Raw genomic sequence first — 15,483 nt, forward strand, 5'->3', positions numbered from 1 at the left:
GGGGGGGGGAATGTTTGGAATGATGATGTGTATCTTATCAAGCAACCATTAAGTGGCATGGAGCCCTACTTTCCTAGGGATTGCTGAACATCTGCATGAAGCTGTGAACTAATTCCTTGTTTTGCTTTGTACAGCTTTTGCTTTCCCTATTAAACTGTCTTCATCTCAACCCATGAGTTTTCTCACTTCTACTCCTCTGATTCTCTCCTCTGTCTACCATTCACTACTCATGAGAGAATGAGGGAATTGTTGTGTGGGGTTTAGTGGCCAGCTGGGATTAAACCATGACACCTGCCTAAATCTGGGAATAATTTAATGCCAGAGTTGGAGGAGCTGTCTACATTCCCTTTCTTTCATAGCAAAGCCATCACTCCACCCTCCCCACATGACTGCCTGTGTTGCTGGCTGTATATGGTAGCAGCAGAAGGCTGCTCCAGGGTAACGCAGTGTGTGCCCTGCACATATAAATGTGAAGGTGTGACTCCTGGATATTTTCTGGCTGTCTGTTGCTCACTCCTACTCATCACAAATAAAGCTTGTGTAATTTCACAAAACAAATTTCTGAGCTCTCCTACAATTCAATCTTCAAGTGTGGATGCTGAGACATAATTCTAACAGACTTTGCCTTTTGTCCTTTAACCACCACAAAATGGGAAAAGTAACTACCTGAGATCAGGTGTAATTATTAACTTCACTGACAGATTCTGTTCTGTCAGTGTGATATCCTATTTCTAAATAAATGAATCAATGCTTTTAGACTTTTACTCTCTACAAAAACCCTTTAAGAACCATTGGCAGTAAATATGTAATAAGATGTAGCCACATTAAAAGAAAATTTACCTGGTTATAAAACAAAGGAAAACACAAAACCAATTAATTGCAAAAAAAAAAAAAAAAAAAAAAAAAAAAAAAAAAAAAAAAAAAAAAAAAAAAACAAAAAAAAAAAAACAAAAAGAAAACCAGTTTTATACATCATGTCACACTTACTTTAAAGCTGAATCTGACAATATCCTGGGGAATATGGGGATTATCAGCTGTCAAGGTACGTGTAATTTCCTGTTTTAATTCCTTTGGAATGGAAAAAAATGGTATTGTAAATAAAACTTCACTACTAATACAATGTACAGCAATAAAATCCCCATGTTTATGCACAGTTCACTGCAGAAACCTCATATACAGCTGATGCCACCACAAGAACAGTGCTTGGGACCAACCTGTCTCAGAGTGGAACCCAGAACAGTCATCCTGCTTCATACCACAGTATTTTAATGGGCTTTCTTGATTTTAATTCTTATCTAAGATATGGTAGCACTTGAAAAATGCTAACTGCATACTGTAGGGTGAGACAGACAACTTGTGTCTTTAAAATTTACACTGACAAAAATAAACAATAAGCTTAGTAGCAGTACTTTCAGGATTGACCACTGTGGAAAAAAAAACCATACTGCTAACTATTTTTAGTGCCTGAGTTGAAGGATATACATAAAGCTCCCCTGTCACAGTGCTTAAGGACAGGGAACAATGCGAGAGTTTTATAAGGCAGTGAGAAGAGAGAAACAAGTGCAATTGGAAGGGTGACCAATTGCAATGCTACTGAACCAACAGAAGAAATAGCAATAAAATTGTAGGACACTTCCCTGTCCTGTGTATTGCACACAGGCACCTGAAAAGCTATGGGCGGGCTCTGGGTCCTCCTTAAGTGAGTGATGCCCCAGCCCCACTTTCACTTTTGGATTACCTCCAGGCAGATACAGTGTTTTAAGCCCAGAACTGGGTTTCATAGCATATTCTCCCTTTTTCTTGTTGAAGCCATTTCATATGGTAGTGCAGACATTGTACTTCAGCATGTACTGGAGTTTCACTCTTGCAGAATTTCCCCCAAAACCGATGTGTATGCTTCTGCTTATGGAGATTCACACACACCTCATGACAAGACAGGCATTGCTTTACTCACAGCTTCAGTCAGCTCCAGCTGATCTGGGGATCTGACTGCAGCCCTTGTCGACAAGTCCTCTCCCGTTTCAGGAAAGTCATCTTCATCCTAGAACCGGAACGACAAGCCCAAAAATGCAACAAGACTCTGACAGCTTTGCTCCTTGGCAAAGCAGCACTTCTTGAGGCACAGAGCAAAGAGATAAAAACAACATTCCCCCACCCATCTTTGCTTTGAGCAGAGCAGAAGAACACAAATGGCAGGCCAAAATCTGAAGATTTTTATATGGCTACACTTGCCAGCAGGAGTTCAGTGGGTTGGAGGACCTGCAGTCTGAAGATAATTCCTGCCCTGGCATAAAACCGAATTAACTCCAATAACAAAACTCAAGTGATTCGACTTCAATTTCAGGTTAAAAGTTGGCAATTCTGTTTCCCTTACCACATAATACCCAAGGGTATTACAGGACTTAAGGACTACTCAAGGGCACAAGCCAAGAACCTGCAATTACTCCTGACTTGTTATTGTATAGGCTACTCTTAGAATTTAGTTTGAAATACAAAGCTGCAGAGATGTGGCTCCTGGAGAAATGTTAACCAATTTCTTGCAAAGGCCAGCATGTCTCCATTCTCCCAACAACAGACTGCTGCTCTCCCTGGGCTAGCACTGGGTTGATGTCATGATATAAGGTCATTAAAAAGAAAATGAATCACTGCAGGAATGAATTTCAATTAATTGTCCTTACAGAAAAAACTGTCAGAACACAAAACTGCTGATTAAAGTGCTTAACTGCTCCAGGCAAAATTTCTCCCTCAGTTCAAATTGTGTAATGAGTCGATTTAAAATAAATCAATCATTTTTGTAAATACAGTTCTCTCAGGCCTGCTAATTTTACAGCCATACAAAGCTGAGGATGAGTCCAAGGCATAATTACAGCTTATGGCTGAAGCTATAGAGGCTGGACCCAGCAATGCTTTGCTACCTGCAGAGTACCACAAAGGTAAAAAGCACAACGCTGTGTCAAAATGTGCAGTGGCTGAAAGTAACAGAGAATTTTGCATATTCCAAGAGCCCATGGAAACTCACAGGCTGCAGTCTTATTTCTTTACCCAAGGGAGCTGAAATGAGACAAGCTGTAAGGAAGGCAAGGTGCTTTGATGCACAAGAGACGATGACTGCAGGGTAGTTGTTTGTGATTTAATGGTCCCCACATGAACACCTACTTGCAGGACATTTATCATACACAATCTGATGCCAGTTAGTTCAGTGGCTGTTTTCCCCAGTGAATCAGATAAGAAGTATTGTGGTTTTAACATTTTTATATATGATTTTCATTAAAAAGTAAATAACTTCCCATTTTTTAAATGGTGAAAAGAGGTACATTTAATGAGACTGTGATTTGTCCCAAGAAAGTGAAAAACTTTTTATCAATATGTCTATTTAAAGGCATGTAGACTGTTCTTCCACCCCTGTCATGGATCTCCCACCCTTCCCAGTGGAGCTAAATAAGAGGAAGGTAGATTAAATCAATGTATTCAAATAATTTATTTGCCCAATAGTAAAAACATTATCATGAGTTATTATCAGCTTGTACTTCTTTGTTAAGTGAATATGGGCTATGCTTTGAATTTTCTAAACTGAGCAGGCAGATCTCTCACAGTCTGAGTCAGCTAGTATTTTGGAATTCACATCCCAAACATCTTAATTTAATCTTTACATATTGTATTTTACCCAAATTGTGCTTTTGTTCCAGGTGATACTTTTTGTCCTAATTTGCTGGTGTATTTCCCTTCTCAGTAGAAACCTACAGCAACCTCTTACTGCTAAATCAATTGATATTTTACCAACTTTATAATTAAAACCCCTTATTGTTCAGACTATTTTTTTTTTTTTTGCATCTCGTAGCTGAAAAAAGGAAAAACATTTTTTAAGACTTGAGAATCTTACCCTTTTTTTATGTCCACCTTTACCAGCTTTTCCTGCCTTTCCTCCTGAAGGTCCAACTTGGCCCTAAAGTGAGAAAACATCCAACATAAACTTTCAAAGCACCTTATTTCTGGATTTAACCAAATCAGAATAAAAGTTTGATGCTTGCTACAATGGAATGTTTTAAAAGCTGAGTATGCTAGCATTCTGTGTACAAATTATTTGAAAGAAAACCAGTCACTTTCACAACACAAGGCAGTGATTTTTCAGAATGAAAAAATGCCAGGCTCTGTCCTAGTACAACACTACCAGTCTGTCCTAGTCTGTCATACACCCAAATGTCATACACACATTTCAGTGCCTTGGCCAAGCACACTAAAAGGCTGCCCCTGTTTTAAGTGCTTGCATGGCACAGTGAGCCCAAAGACATTAGATCCACACCCACAAAGTCATGGGCCTGAGAAAACATGGAAAACATTGATGAACAGCTGGGAAATGAACCACTGTCAACCACCCTGCACACATGAAAGCACAGAAAAAATATTATGACAGGCTTTAAGGAAAACAATTAAACAGTTGTTTATAGGGTGCCTTACAGAGGGACACTACCTACCCAGAGTCAATAAATAACAGAAGGGCACCACTGACCAAGATTTGTGAATATTTAACACAAAGTGGGAGAGGAAATCAAGAGGATCCTTTTAAGACAGACAGGACCATGAACCCTGAAGGAAGGCAGAGAGCTGGTAAATCGAGCAAAGGAAACAACATTAGAAACCTTGGCAAGAACAGTTTCAGGATGCATCACAAATGACATTTGACGGTATGGATGAAAAAGGCAGAGGAGTTACTTAGAAAAAAGTGTTTGACTTTGTGACAGAAAAGAAGGGGATACTAGACAAGAGGGAAGGAAAACGAAGGGGTGGGAGAGCAAGTTCCCAAGGGCTGATTGATTTTCTTCAGAAGAACATTCGAGTGTGCCTTTCAGCTCAGATCAAAGGTCCACCTAGCCAAGTATCTCTCACTAACACTGCTCAAAAGAAAGTATCCATTCTGTTCTCTCCAGGGTGACCTCTTAGCTTGCCACAGGGACTTGAACCAGAAATGCGATCCTTTCTATTCCGTATCAGTGAATCATTTTCTCCACAAATTTATTCTGTGATTTTGGAATCTATGCACATTTTTAGCATGCACAACTTCCACAGCAAGGACTCCAGCAGTACAACTACATGGTAATGCAAAGGACAACTGCTTGCTTTTTAAGTCTGCTACTTGTTTCTCTCACCTGGTTTTCTTTCTTCCTCTTCTGGAAAGCCCCATGTTATTACAACATCTATTCTTCCTCTTGTCTTCCATATGTCTTAAGAAGACTTTCAGGAACACAAGCCTCCGCAGAGATTTGTACACTCCCCTCACGATTCCTCCTCATTATGAAAATTTAATATTCACTTCCACCACCTACTTTCTATGTATTAAACAATTAAGCAGCTAGAAAGACTTCGACCCAGAATCCCAAAGCATTGTTCATCAAGCCCCATTACTTGTTAAGTCTTGACAATAAGAACTCAGAAAAGAAATATTTTCAGAGGAGAACAAAGTTCAGTAAAAATGTGAGACAGGGTCTCTATGTTATTTCTCTTTGTATAAGCTAAGACACATAAAACTGCTGTTACTAACAAGGCATTAGGAATTATCTTTATTCCATAAGATACATATTAAAACTCATGAAAAACGAGCAGAACAATACATTTCTGTGCTTAGAAAATATGTCTTACTTCGAAATACAAATTTTTGTGATGAAAAAGGTGGAGAAAATAAAAGTTATAACATTTTCCTTATAGTTCCACCATGGGCTGATTGCAGAGCAGAGAGGCTAAGAGGTCCTGTGTCACAACCACTACTGAGATGACTGGATCATGCAGCTGGTCTGTCTCCCCTGTGTGATTGCTTGGCAATGGGCAACAAAGGGTTCACTCTGACAAGGACCCTGTTATGTGTGAATTGAAGTGACTTAAACAGGTTTTCAGAGCAGAGTTTTATTCAGATCCAAATCAAAATCAGATTCTTAAATTTAAACATGAAATTTTTTATCCTTTGTAAATGGGTCTACAAAAGGATTTATCCATTAGCAAAGGCATTGCCAAGGCGATCTGAGGATAACTGGTTTTAGCAGTTGCACAGATTTCAATTAACATAACCCAAAGAGCCACCTTTGAATAAATATCTGCACCAGTATTAAAATCTAAACGTGACTAAAGAAAAGCTACAGCTATGAGCGCACCCTGGTCTGCTTCCCCTACCATAAAGAGTTTGTAGAGTAGAGCATTAACAATTTTTCTAATCAACCAGAGACCTGTGGCTAGTTGGCTCTATTTACCTTGTCTTTGTCTGCTACTGTCATGGTTTTACATGTGGAATTTAATGATGCAGTACAGGCCTGGTATGATAGAGAGACCCTGAGGAGACTCAGGATATGGCACAGAGGAGTACAGGCAGGGGATAATAAGACATGGAGCACATACTCAAGTATCATCATCACAGACCCCACTGCTGTAAGCATTTAACCACTGGCCAGTTAGAGAATTGCAGATCTGCAGACAGCAGAACTGAAGAAAATCTGGTTTAAGTGTAGCAAAGAAGGGAAAAAAATAGTATCTAGCACACTGAAAAAGCACCACATGAAGTAATATCAGGTGTAATGTGGAGAACCAGACCAATAGAAAAAGGGAAATGTGAAAATCCATTAGCTAGCATATAAAATAAACTTCAGGTGAAGAAGAAACCATCAAAATGGACATCTTAATCCTCCCCAGTGAAGGTCTCCAGTTGCTAACAACTTATCATAACATTCCCACCAACACCACTACCAACAGCAAAATCAAACCATCAACTTCAGGAATCCGAGCACTGGAAGAATGATAAGCACAATACTACAAAAGAGGTGGAAACTGGGAAGCTTTTATGCAGCAACTTTAACTGCAGTATCACAGTTAATGATTTTTTTTTCCACAGAAGTATTTCTTATTTTCTTTAATGAACACACCTTTAAAGACGATAATGCTTAGACTAAAATTTCAGTCACACTGACACTAAATTTTTAGTTTTATAAGTTGTGCCTTCTCTTTGCCCATAAACAAGATTTTGAGTGCAACAACATTTACAGACTATTGCAAAATACAGAGCCAGGCTCTTAAAGTCTTAGCTTTGATCCTATGCATGTTTTAACCTTTATCAAAGGATGGCTGTTGTGTGTAACTGGGAGAGGGTGTTCAAGGAAGAGGTTTAATTTCATCTGTCAGTGAGACATACCAGCCTTCTCCATGCTTCATGCCCGCTTTCCTACCAGCCTCTACTTGCTGACTGTGACAGCTTGCTTTGGGGCTCTCTGGAAGTAAGCCAAGGAGTTCCCTACAGCAGGGAGCAAGCACACGACTGACATTACATAAAATTATTATGTCTGGTATTTTGAACTGAAGAAGTTCCAACCACTCCATTCAACCTGAACAGTTATGCTTTAGAACGACTTCGTTATGACACAGATCCTTGGTCAAATGCTGCACTGCATGGACACAGCCCATGCCAAAGATAAGATAAACCTGAAGTGGGAGGATGGGAGCCAGCAGACAGAGATCAGTGTGGGTATGGGCCTTTCTTCCATGTGTGCTCCACAAAGGCAGGACAGCCATACCTGGAGCAGTCTAGGAAGGAGTTGGTCCTTAGCTTATTCTGGCACTGTTCAGCAAAACTCTTGTTTCCTGCCCAGATAAAACACAATGCAGAGGCCTACTTCAACAACAAAAGTTGAATGACTTTTTTGTTGGGTATTCTGGACTCTCACAAGGGAAGGTAGAGACTCTAGCTCCACTTGACTCAGTACTCTACAGAAGTCAGCATAAAAAACAAAGACATACTTTGCTCTGCAAGCATCGTTCCAGCTACTGCCACCTATGCTGCAGAAGGTTCATCCCAAAGTATCTCAAACTTTTGGAACCCAGCTGGAAGGTGGCACAAAGATGAAAAAATAAGATGAGGAAAGATGAGATCCTGGTATTTTGGCAATATTAGCAGCAGGTGAAGGTCATAGAAACTAGTACACCTGTTTAAAACTATCACAAGAAGCAAGCTGGGGAGCAAACACAAGTCAGTCAAGAATACAAAATATTTTACCATGTTTCCTAATTCAGATAATAGCACAGACAATACTACTGTGCTGCTTGATGAAAAGGGCAGTCCTGACATCCCTTTTTATTGGTGTATCTGTGCTTTGTTCTTTTGCTGGTTTTTTTTTGCAAGCTCCCGCTCTCTGTAAATCTTTCCAAAGCCAGAACACTTTCCTTTTTCATACCTTTTCTTAAAAGTTCTCTCTGCCACATTAGCTGTAAAAAGTCTTCAATATCACCTAGGTAGTTTGCGTCCTGCCACCATGGCTTCCTCATTCTTCTTTTTACTGTAACAATGCATTACCCATAAACAACGATTAAAAATGTAATCCTTTTGCTCTGACAGCTACCTAAATATATCACACAGTGTTCATGCAATAGGGAAGAATTCACGACCACATCTGCAATACAAATAAAAAATAAATTATAACTGTGAATAAACATAATGATTGTATATTCAATATTCACTAGTAAGACGTTTACAATAACCTGCCTTCATATGCATGTTTAAAATTCAAGCACACTTTTGTGCATCACATTAGCTATAGGGGAAAAAAAAGTTAACTGACTATTATTAACATCTCAAAGAGAAGCATTCAGAACTTAGAAAATGTGAGAATTAAGGTTGCCAGGGAAACATTCATTTCATTCCATTGGGCACAGGCATTATGATACACAGCTTAATTCCATAGTCATACACTTTGTTTTTTGTAGGTTTCCTGCCGCACTTCAGTCCACCCAGGTTATGTTGCTATAGATTATTGGTTTATATTGTTCAGCATCTGGAGTGATGGGGGCTTTTTGTAATCCAAAGCCTAAATCAGACATCCAACAAAGAACTAATCAATCCAAATAGTTACATTTTAGCAAATTCTAGATAAACTAAAGATGGTTTTGCTACAGGAAAAAAAAAAATAAACTGTCTTCCTAAACCTTTCTAATAAATGTGCTCCTATCCCTGGCTTTAATAATAACATTAATTAATGAGAAGAGGAGTGTGAATAATCATGAGGAATTTATATTAGGGGGAAAAAAAAAAGCAGACATGGTTGCTAGGGAACTAAGGAACAGGCAGGAGGCATTACGGAGTTTCTCACCTCCAGGTCACCATCATGACTCTGACCACTCTGGGAGATGCTCAAGTGCTCCAGAGAAAAATGCCAGATTCAGAATTAATGGAGGCTAATCATGTTTTACTCTGACGACTATCATACATTAAATAAATTAACAGATTGTCACACTTCCAACAGCAAAAAGATATTAGAAGCCCGTAACAGTCACCGTACTTAAATGAAGGCTGCAGAAACCCCAAGTTACTGTTTCTTTCTGGATCTTTCTTCCACAGTGTGTATGATATCAGCACCTAGGAATTCTTCCCTGGGCCAGTCCACAAGACAAATTGACTACAGACTACACCAAGGATACCACAATCCAACAGGATAATAAAAATGAAAAGAAGAAACAGATGACAAGTGATGTTTTAAATGCCATTTAATATTCCTTTCCCTTCTGACAACTCCCTCTATGGGAGGTACAGACAAGCACGGCAGACAAGCCACCAAGAGGTACAAATAGCTGCAAAATCAAGTCCTTCAGCAGGGAGTCTTCCTGCTGCTCAGCTATCCAACAAGCATTTCCAACTGTATTTTGGGAAAGATGTCTGGGTTATATATATTTAAATTTTCGTTAAAAAATTTGATATATAGTAGTCATAAAAGAGGAAAACAAAAATAAGAAGAAACTACTGGTGACTTTCTAAAGACCATTGCTGCAAATGAAAAAGAAGTTTTAAAAGAAAGCCCTATTAGGCTGGCATTTCATAAGAGGTATAATGAAATATTATCTACATTTTTTTTCATATTGCTCTGACTTCTTCTGACGACATGACAATCACTAATTGCTGATCTGAGACTCATTAACTGAATGTATACAAAACAGACAGGACTATCATTACCTATTGCTATTCAGTATTCTTGACTGAATATCAAAATCTCTGAAGTTTTTTCCTAGTCTATTTCCTTCTGAACTGCTTTTTCCAGAGCCCTGCTTTTCAAAAATTTTATTTTGCTGCACAAATCCTCTGACTTGTCAGTGGCAATTCTGGTGGTAACTAAATCATCCTGGTGACCTAGGAAGCAAAGATTCACTCTCAAGAGCCAGTGTTCACTTAAAATCAGGATGAATCCTGAATTAGTGAGAGTAGAAATCCTCCTGGAAAAATGTGTCTATTCCTCAGGTTCAGTCTCAAGGCCAGTCCTGTCTATCCAAGCAGGAGATGCAATGATTGCTACCACATGTGCTGTGTTGCCATCCAGGACAAGGGCTGTCACTACAGCCTTTGCTGACTAGTACATCTTTCTCCCACACTGCCAGATTAAACTGCCCCTTTCAGACTAGATCTTGTAATGGGTCACTGCATGGTGATGAGCCAGACACCAATATTCAGTGACTCCTTGAGAAATGTAAAATTTCTCCTTATGCTTAAAGCATAAGGATGGACAAGTAGACCTAGACTCACAGATCCAGCCTAAAATACCAGAGAGCTCAGTAGCAGGGATGATGCAGGTTGGTCACTCTGACAAGCTGAAGTGTCAGTTCATATTAACGTAATTTTCCAAGAGCTGAGAATTGATTACATATTAATGAAACACTCATCAGGGCAAATTACAAACCCGGACTATATTTTTTTAACATCATTAAAGAGACATTCCTGCAGCCTTTCTGCTCCCCATGCTAGCTGTCACCATAATACAATCAGGCTACAAGCAATCACAGAACACTCCTGTTAAGTTTAGTTCATCTTTCTGAGCAGAGACAGTAATTTCCACTTCCTCTACAGCACAGCACAGAGATTAACTAGAATTGTGGGGAAAATGTAATGTACTTGTAAGGTAGTAATGCGCTTGTTGGATTCTAAAAGAAAGAGATAGAGACATTACGAGAGCTAAGCCTGGAACTTCTGTAAAACAATTTTGTAAGTTTCCTGCTAGCTTTTTATTCCTGTTTTGAATATTAGCAAACTCCATAGTAAACCACCAGTTGGCACAAGGAGCAAGAAATCACAGCATGGAAACAAAGTCACTTCCAGCCTGCCCTGCAGCAGATACTTATTTGCACACACTAGGGATGCCAATTTAAGAACTATTTGCCAATACATTCTCTAATGTTTTCTGAGCAACACTAAATGGAATATTTGCTTTATACTCCACAGATATTTCAATGCATGTGTAAGAACAAGTAAGCACCTTTAAAAGCCTTCCCAGGGGAAGAAAAAAAATAGAAAATAAGAAAATACAAGAAAAGTAAACTGTGTCTCATTATTTTCTGTATATGGGGAAGAGGTCTATTTCTTTCTTTTATGACTTGCTGAACAGCAAAGAAGCTGTTTCCATGTCACTGGGTGTGCAAGACCACAAAGGTAAAAAGAAATGCCTCTCTGTCCTAATTCACACCCTTTCTTAACATTGCTTAAGTGATCTGTTCCTGCAGTGGAATTAACCCTAACTGGTAAGATTGAACAGTCTGGTTTTGTATTTTAAATACTAAATGTATGCAAGATCTTCTAAGGGACCATAACAAGATCTTGCTTCTCCTTGAGGTGGGTGCTGCCAAAGAGGTACACACTAGCACAGGGTGCTCAACACAGCTGAATCAAGGATTTTCCTTGAGCTACCCAGCAAAGACATGGAAATCTGAAAAAAATACTTCCAACCTGTCAAACACGTTCAAAATAACAACCTCAGAATCAGTTGCCACTTTCTCTCATCACCCAGGACCACACACAGGACTGACACAAGACCAACAGGGTGCTGTTCCCTGCCCCAAGACTTTCTGCATGCCCATGCACATGCCACACATCTCTGCTGTCAACATCACCTTCTGAGTGTTCTGCTTGCCATGCTGAAGACCTAATTTTTTAGGAAAGCTGAGAATCTGAGGCACTCATTCCCTTCAGTGTGATGCAGGAAAGTTGGTTTATGCCTTTCCATAATTCCACATCCCTACAAAAAGTTGCTGAGCTCAATTGTGCATAATGTATTTCAGATATGAAAGGAATGGTGCTATTGAAGTATAGAACATACAAAGGTGTTATTTCCAAAGCTGCATTGGAAGCACAAAGATCCAGACATACAGCACTATTTTAAGACTGAATATTGAAACACTAAAATTTTTTATTAATGTACAGAAACATATAAAAGCCTACAGGCATTTATAAACAAGGCTTGGTCAAGTCAAGTAATTCATCCAGAACACCACACTTTAATTCTTATGATCAGCCCAACTTTGACATATTTTCACCCATGTGGCTGGAGACAGAGCTGGAGGCAGAAATCATCTGGATAAAGAAAAAAGATTGAAATAAAACAAGAAACTGATGATAGAGGATAATGCAGATACAAGACAGGCACAGAAGAAGAGCAGACAACCCCCACATAAGGACAAGAAGAAACAAAACAAGAATTCATCACTAAGCTTGTGAAGAGCATGGAGTGATGAAAGCAGAGGAGGAACTGGAAGTGATACATGGTAAAACGGAGCAGGCATACAGGTAAGTATCCCAGCTTTGAGAACAATCTCAGGAGGAAAATTTTTAAAGTGAAAGCAGTCAGCAGTGAAAAACCTAAGAGGCAGAGCAGAATAAAGCAATATATAAAAAGCAGAGAAATAAAAAGCACAGGGACAGGGGAAAAGAGCATAATACTACAGAAGAATTCTTGTCAAGAATTGGAATCTAAACCTTGACCCACCAATTAGTTTTACAGTGGCCACTATGGCCAAGTAGGTATCAAACATCAGGCCCTGGCTGGGCAGTGAGTAGCACAAAGGCATTCACCCCCCACACTCCCAAAGCCACTGAGATGTCATCTGTACTCTGAGTCAGGGAAAATGAGGCAAAAGCCTCTGGACTCAGAGGCAGTCAACCACACAATTCCTCCACCGCAAGAATATTCTAGCAGATAAAAGGATGTGAAACAGAAATCAGATTTAACAAGCTCAAGGCAAATATGGGAAATGTAACGCAGGACAAGTTAAAATTATTGCCTTTTAAGTTATTGTGATGAAAGTTATGTGAAAAGCCAAACATCCTCAGAGTTTAAACAGTTTATGATGTTTCAAGAGCTTTAAAATAAAAGGAATGCCTTTACAGCACATTAAGTTTTTCAAACAACATGTCAATCAAAGTCTTTCCATTTCAGAGTATTGAGATAATGGTTATTGAAAATGATTGAAAATATTTTTGTGAAAACTCAGAAAATAAAAGAAACTGAAATTCAGAGCAAGCATTTCATCCCCAGTTTAGTATGCATCATTATTAATGGGTTTTTTACAATTTTAGCATAAACATTTTTATTATCTAGGACTGGATGTGGGTTGTGATTCTGAGTTTGTGGTCTTTGAAAACTTTATAAAGCCCTTTGTATCTTGATACTTTTTAGTACTTACTAAGGGATTAGGAACGTCAGAGTGATTCTCTCACTCTTGCTTACATGCCTGCTAACCCTCCTTCCACCAACCCTAACATCCAGTGTATTGGGATTGACCTAAAACTATTAACAAAAGGGTTTTATCAGGCAGGCCACCATCTGCTTTTAAATTAATCACTTTTATACTCCAGTAGCAGACAAGACCCAGGAATTACTCAAATTAATCTGAGTTTTTTATCCTAAAAGAGGATGTATGAAGACATGTCTACACAGAGCCCAAAGGACTACAGTGAGGTCTCACAGACAGAGACCCCACAGCAGTTGAGGGCCAGGAAGGGTAGCAAATTACTCCTCTTCATTGCTTGAGCTGAGCAAAGATCAAATAGCAAAGCAAAAGGAAAGAGACAAAACTCACAGCTGGGTATAACTAAAAGATTTTTTAAAAATATTGTAGGGAAAAGGATTTTGTCTTGTCTACTCAGTGTCTCTGGGAGATCCTTGGGCAGGCTGGAGACACCTTGAGCGCATTAGGACCTGCCTTGGAAGGGGTCCTATATATTGGAAGAGTGATGAAATAGCCTGACAATGTCTGAGGACTTTGTAGTGTCACAGGACTGAAGAGCATGGTGACAGAGTGAGGGGTGCTGCAGCTTTGGGACAGGCTGGTTTGAACAGCAGTGTAATGCCCCAGAGCCCTCAGGGAGTCACGGGCAGCTGAAGGGGCAGCATGACACAATATGATGCAGCCAGGACTCAACAAGGCCAAGAGGGCTGTGCTGACTCTACTGCCACACCCAGCCCCGTGGGTTACAGCTCTGCGGGGCGACCTGAGCTATCACTTCAACCTCTCAGCTCGGCTTAGTAGGGCCTGGGTGTATTGGCAGGTGACAAGGTGACTAGGAGCCCACAGTGTGCCTGTGCTGCCAGTGATGTCCTGTGGTGCATCAGGTGGCCAGCAGGTCAAGGAAGGTGATCCTGCCCCTCTGCTCAGCCCTGGTGAGGCGCATCTGGAGTCCTCTGTCCCCTTCTGGGCTCCTCAGCACAAGGAAAACAAGGAGCTACTGGAGAGGGTCCAGCAGAGGCCACAAGGATGATCTGGGGTCTGGAGCATCTCTTTATGAGGATACACTGCATGTCCTCATGCACTGCTGGCCCTGTTCAGCCTGGAGAAGACTGAGAGGGGATTTCATTAATGTATATAAATATATCAAAGGTGGGTGACAAGTGGATGGTGCCGGACTCTTTTCAGTGGTATCCAGTGACAGGGCAAGAAGCAGTGTCCACACAAGGAGCTCCACCTCAGCTTGAGGAAGAACTACTTTATGCTGAGGGTGGCAGAGCACTGAACAGCTGCCCAGGGAGGCTGTAGAGTTTGCCCCTCCGGAGACACCCAAACCCCAGCTGGATGTGCTCCCGTGTCACCTATTCCAGGTGGCCCTGCCTCGGCAGGGGGGTTGCGCTGGGTGATCTCCGGGGGTCCCTTCCTGCCCTGATGATTCCGTGGTTCTGTGAACCCGGAGGGAAAGATCTGTGCTGCACGCAGTGACGTCACAGGATGGCGGTTTGGGGAACGGTGACGTCATCGTTGGTGTCACACCAAGGATAGAGCTCAGAGAAGGAGCCGAGGACAAGAGGGTCACAGCGGGGCTTCACAGCGACCTCCCCTCTGGTGGGCCGCCGCCTCCCGCGAGGAGCCGCAGTGACGCCATCCGGGTGTGACGTCACTGTACGTGGTGTGACGTCACCACGGCGCTGCCACCTCGGGAGTGCGGCAAGCCCTTACCTGCCGGCGCTTGTCGGCCGCCTTGGGGGGCATGGCCGTCCCTCACTGCAGCGGACGCCCCTCGCCGCAATCCTGCTCCCTCCCGGCACGCCGGAAGTTGATGGCGGCAGCCATGGCAACGCGCCGGAAGCGGCGGATGGACCCGGCCATTCCCCCATCCCAACCGCTCTCCCCTCGAGAGAGGAAATGGTACATCCCAGCTGCCGCTGCAAATAGAGCGCCGCGACCCAGAGAGAGTGACGGCGGGCCCCGCCC

At 41.1% G+C, this 15,483-nt stretch overlaps 1 protein-coding gene across 1 annotated transcript in view; it reads right to left on the reverse strand.

Moving 5' to 3' along the window:
* The window catches only part of DNAI1 (dynein axonemal intermediate chain 1), a 136,160-nt gene extending 120,899 nt beyond the window's left edge, over positions 1–15,261 (reverse strand). Inside the window, exons 1-4 of the mRNA XM_041461843.1 lie at positions 15,229–15,261; positions 3,881–3,943; positions 1,955–2,041; positions 988–1,068 (exon numbers count right to left, since the gene is read on the reverse strand). Of these exons, the coding sequence (XP_041317777.1) occupies positions 988–1,068; positions 1,955–2,041; positions 3,881–3,943; positions 15,229–15,261 (264 nt within the window). The remainder of the gene's footprint in view (positions 1–987; positions 1,069–1,954; positions 2,042–3,880; positions 3,944–15,228) is intronic.
* Positions 15,262–15,483: the final 222 nt, after the last annotated feature.

The sequence above is a fragment of the Pyrgilauda ruficollis genome, unplaced genomic scaffold (genome assembly GCF_017590135.1).
Source record: "Pyrgilauda ruficollis isolate IOZ18807 unplaced genomic scaffold, ASM1759013v1 scaffold155, whole genome shotgun sequence".
NCBI lineage: Eukaryota > Metazoa > Chordata > Aves > Passeriformes > Passeridae > Pyrgilauda > Pyrgilauda ruficollis.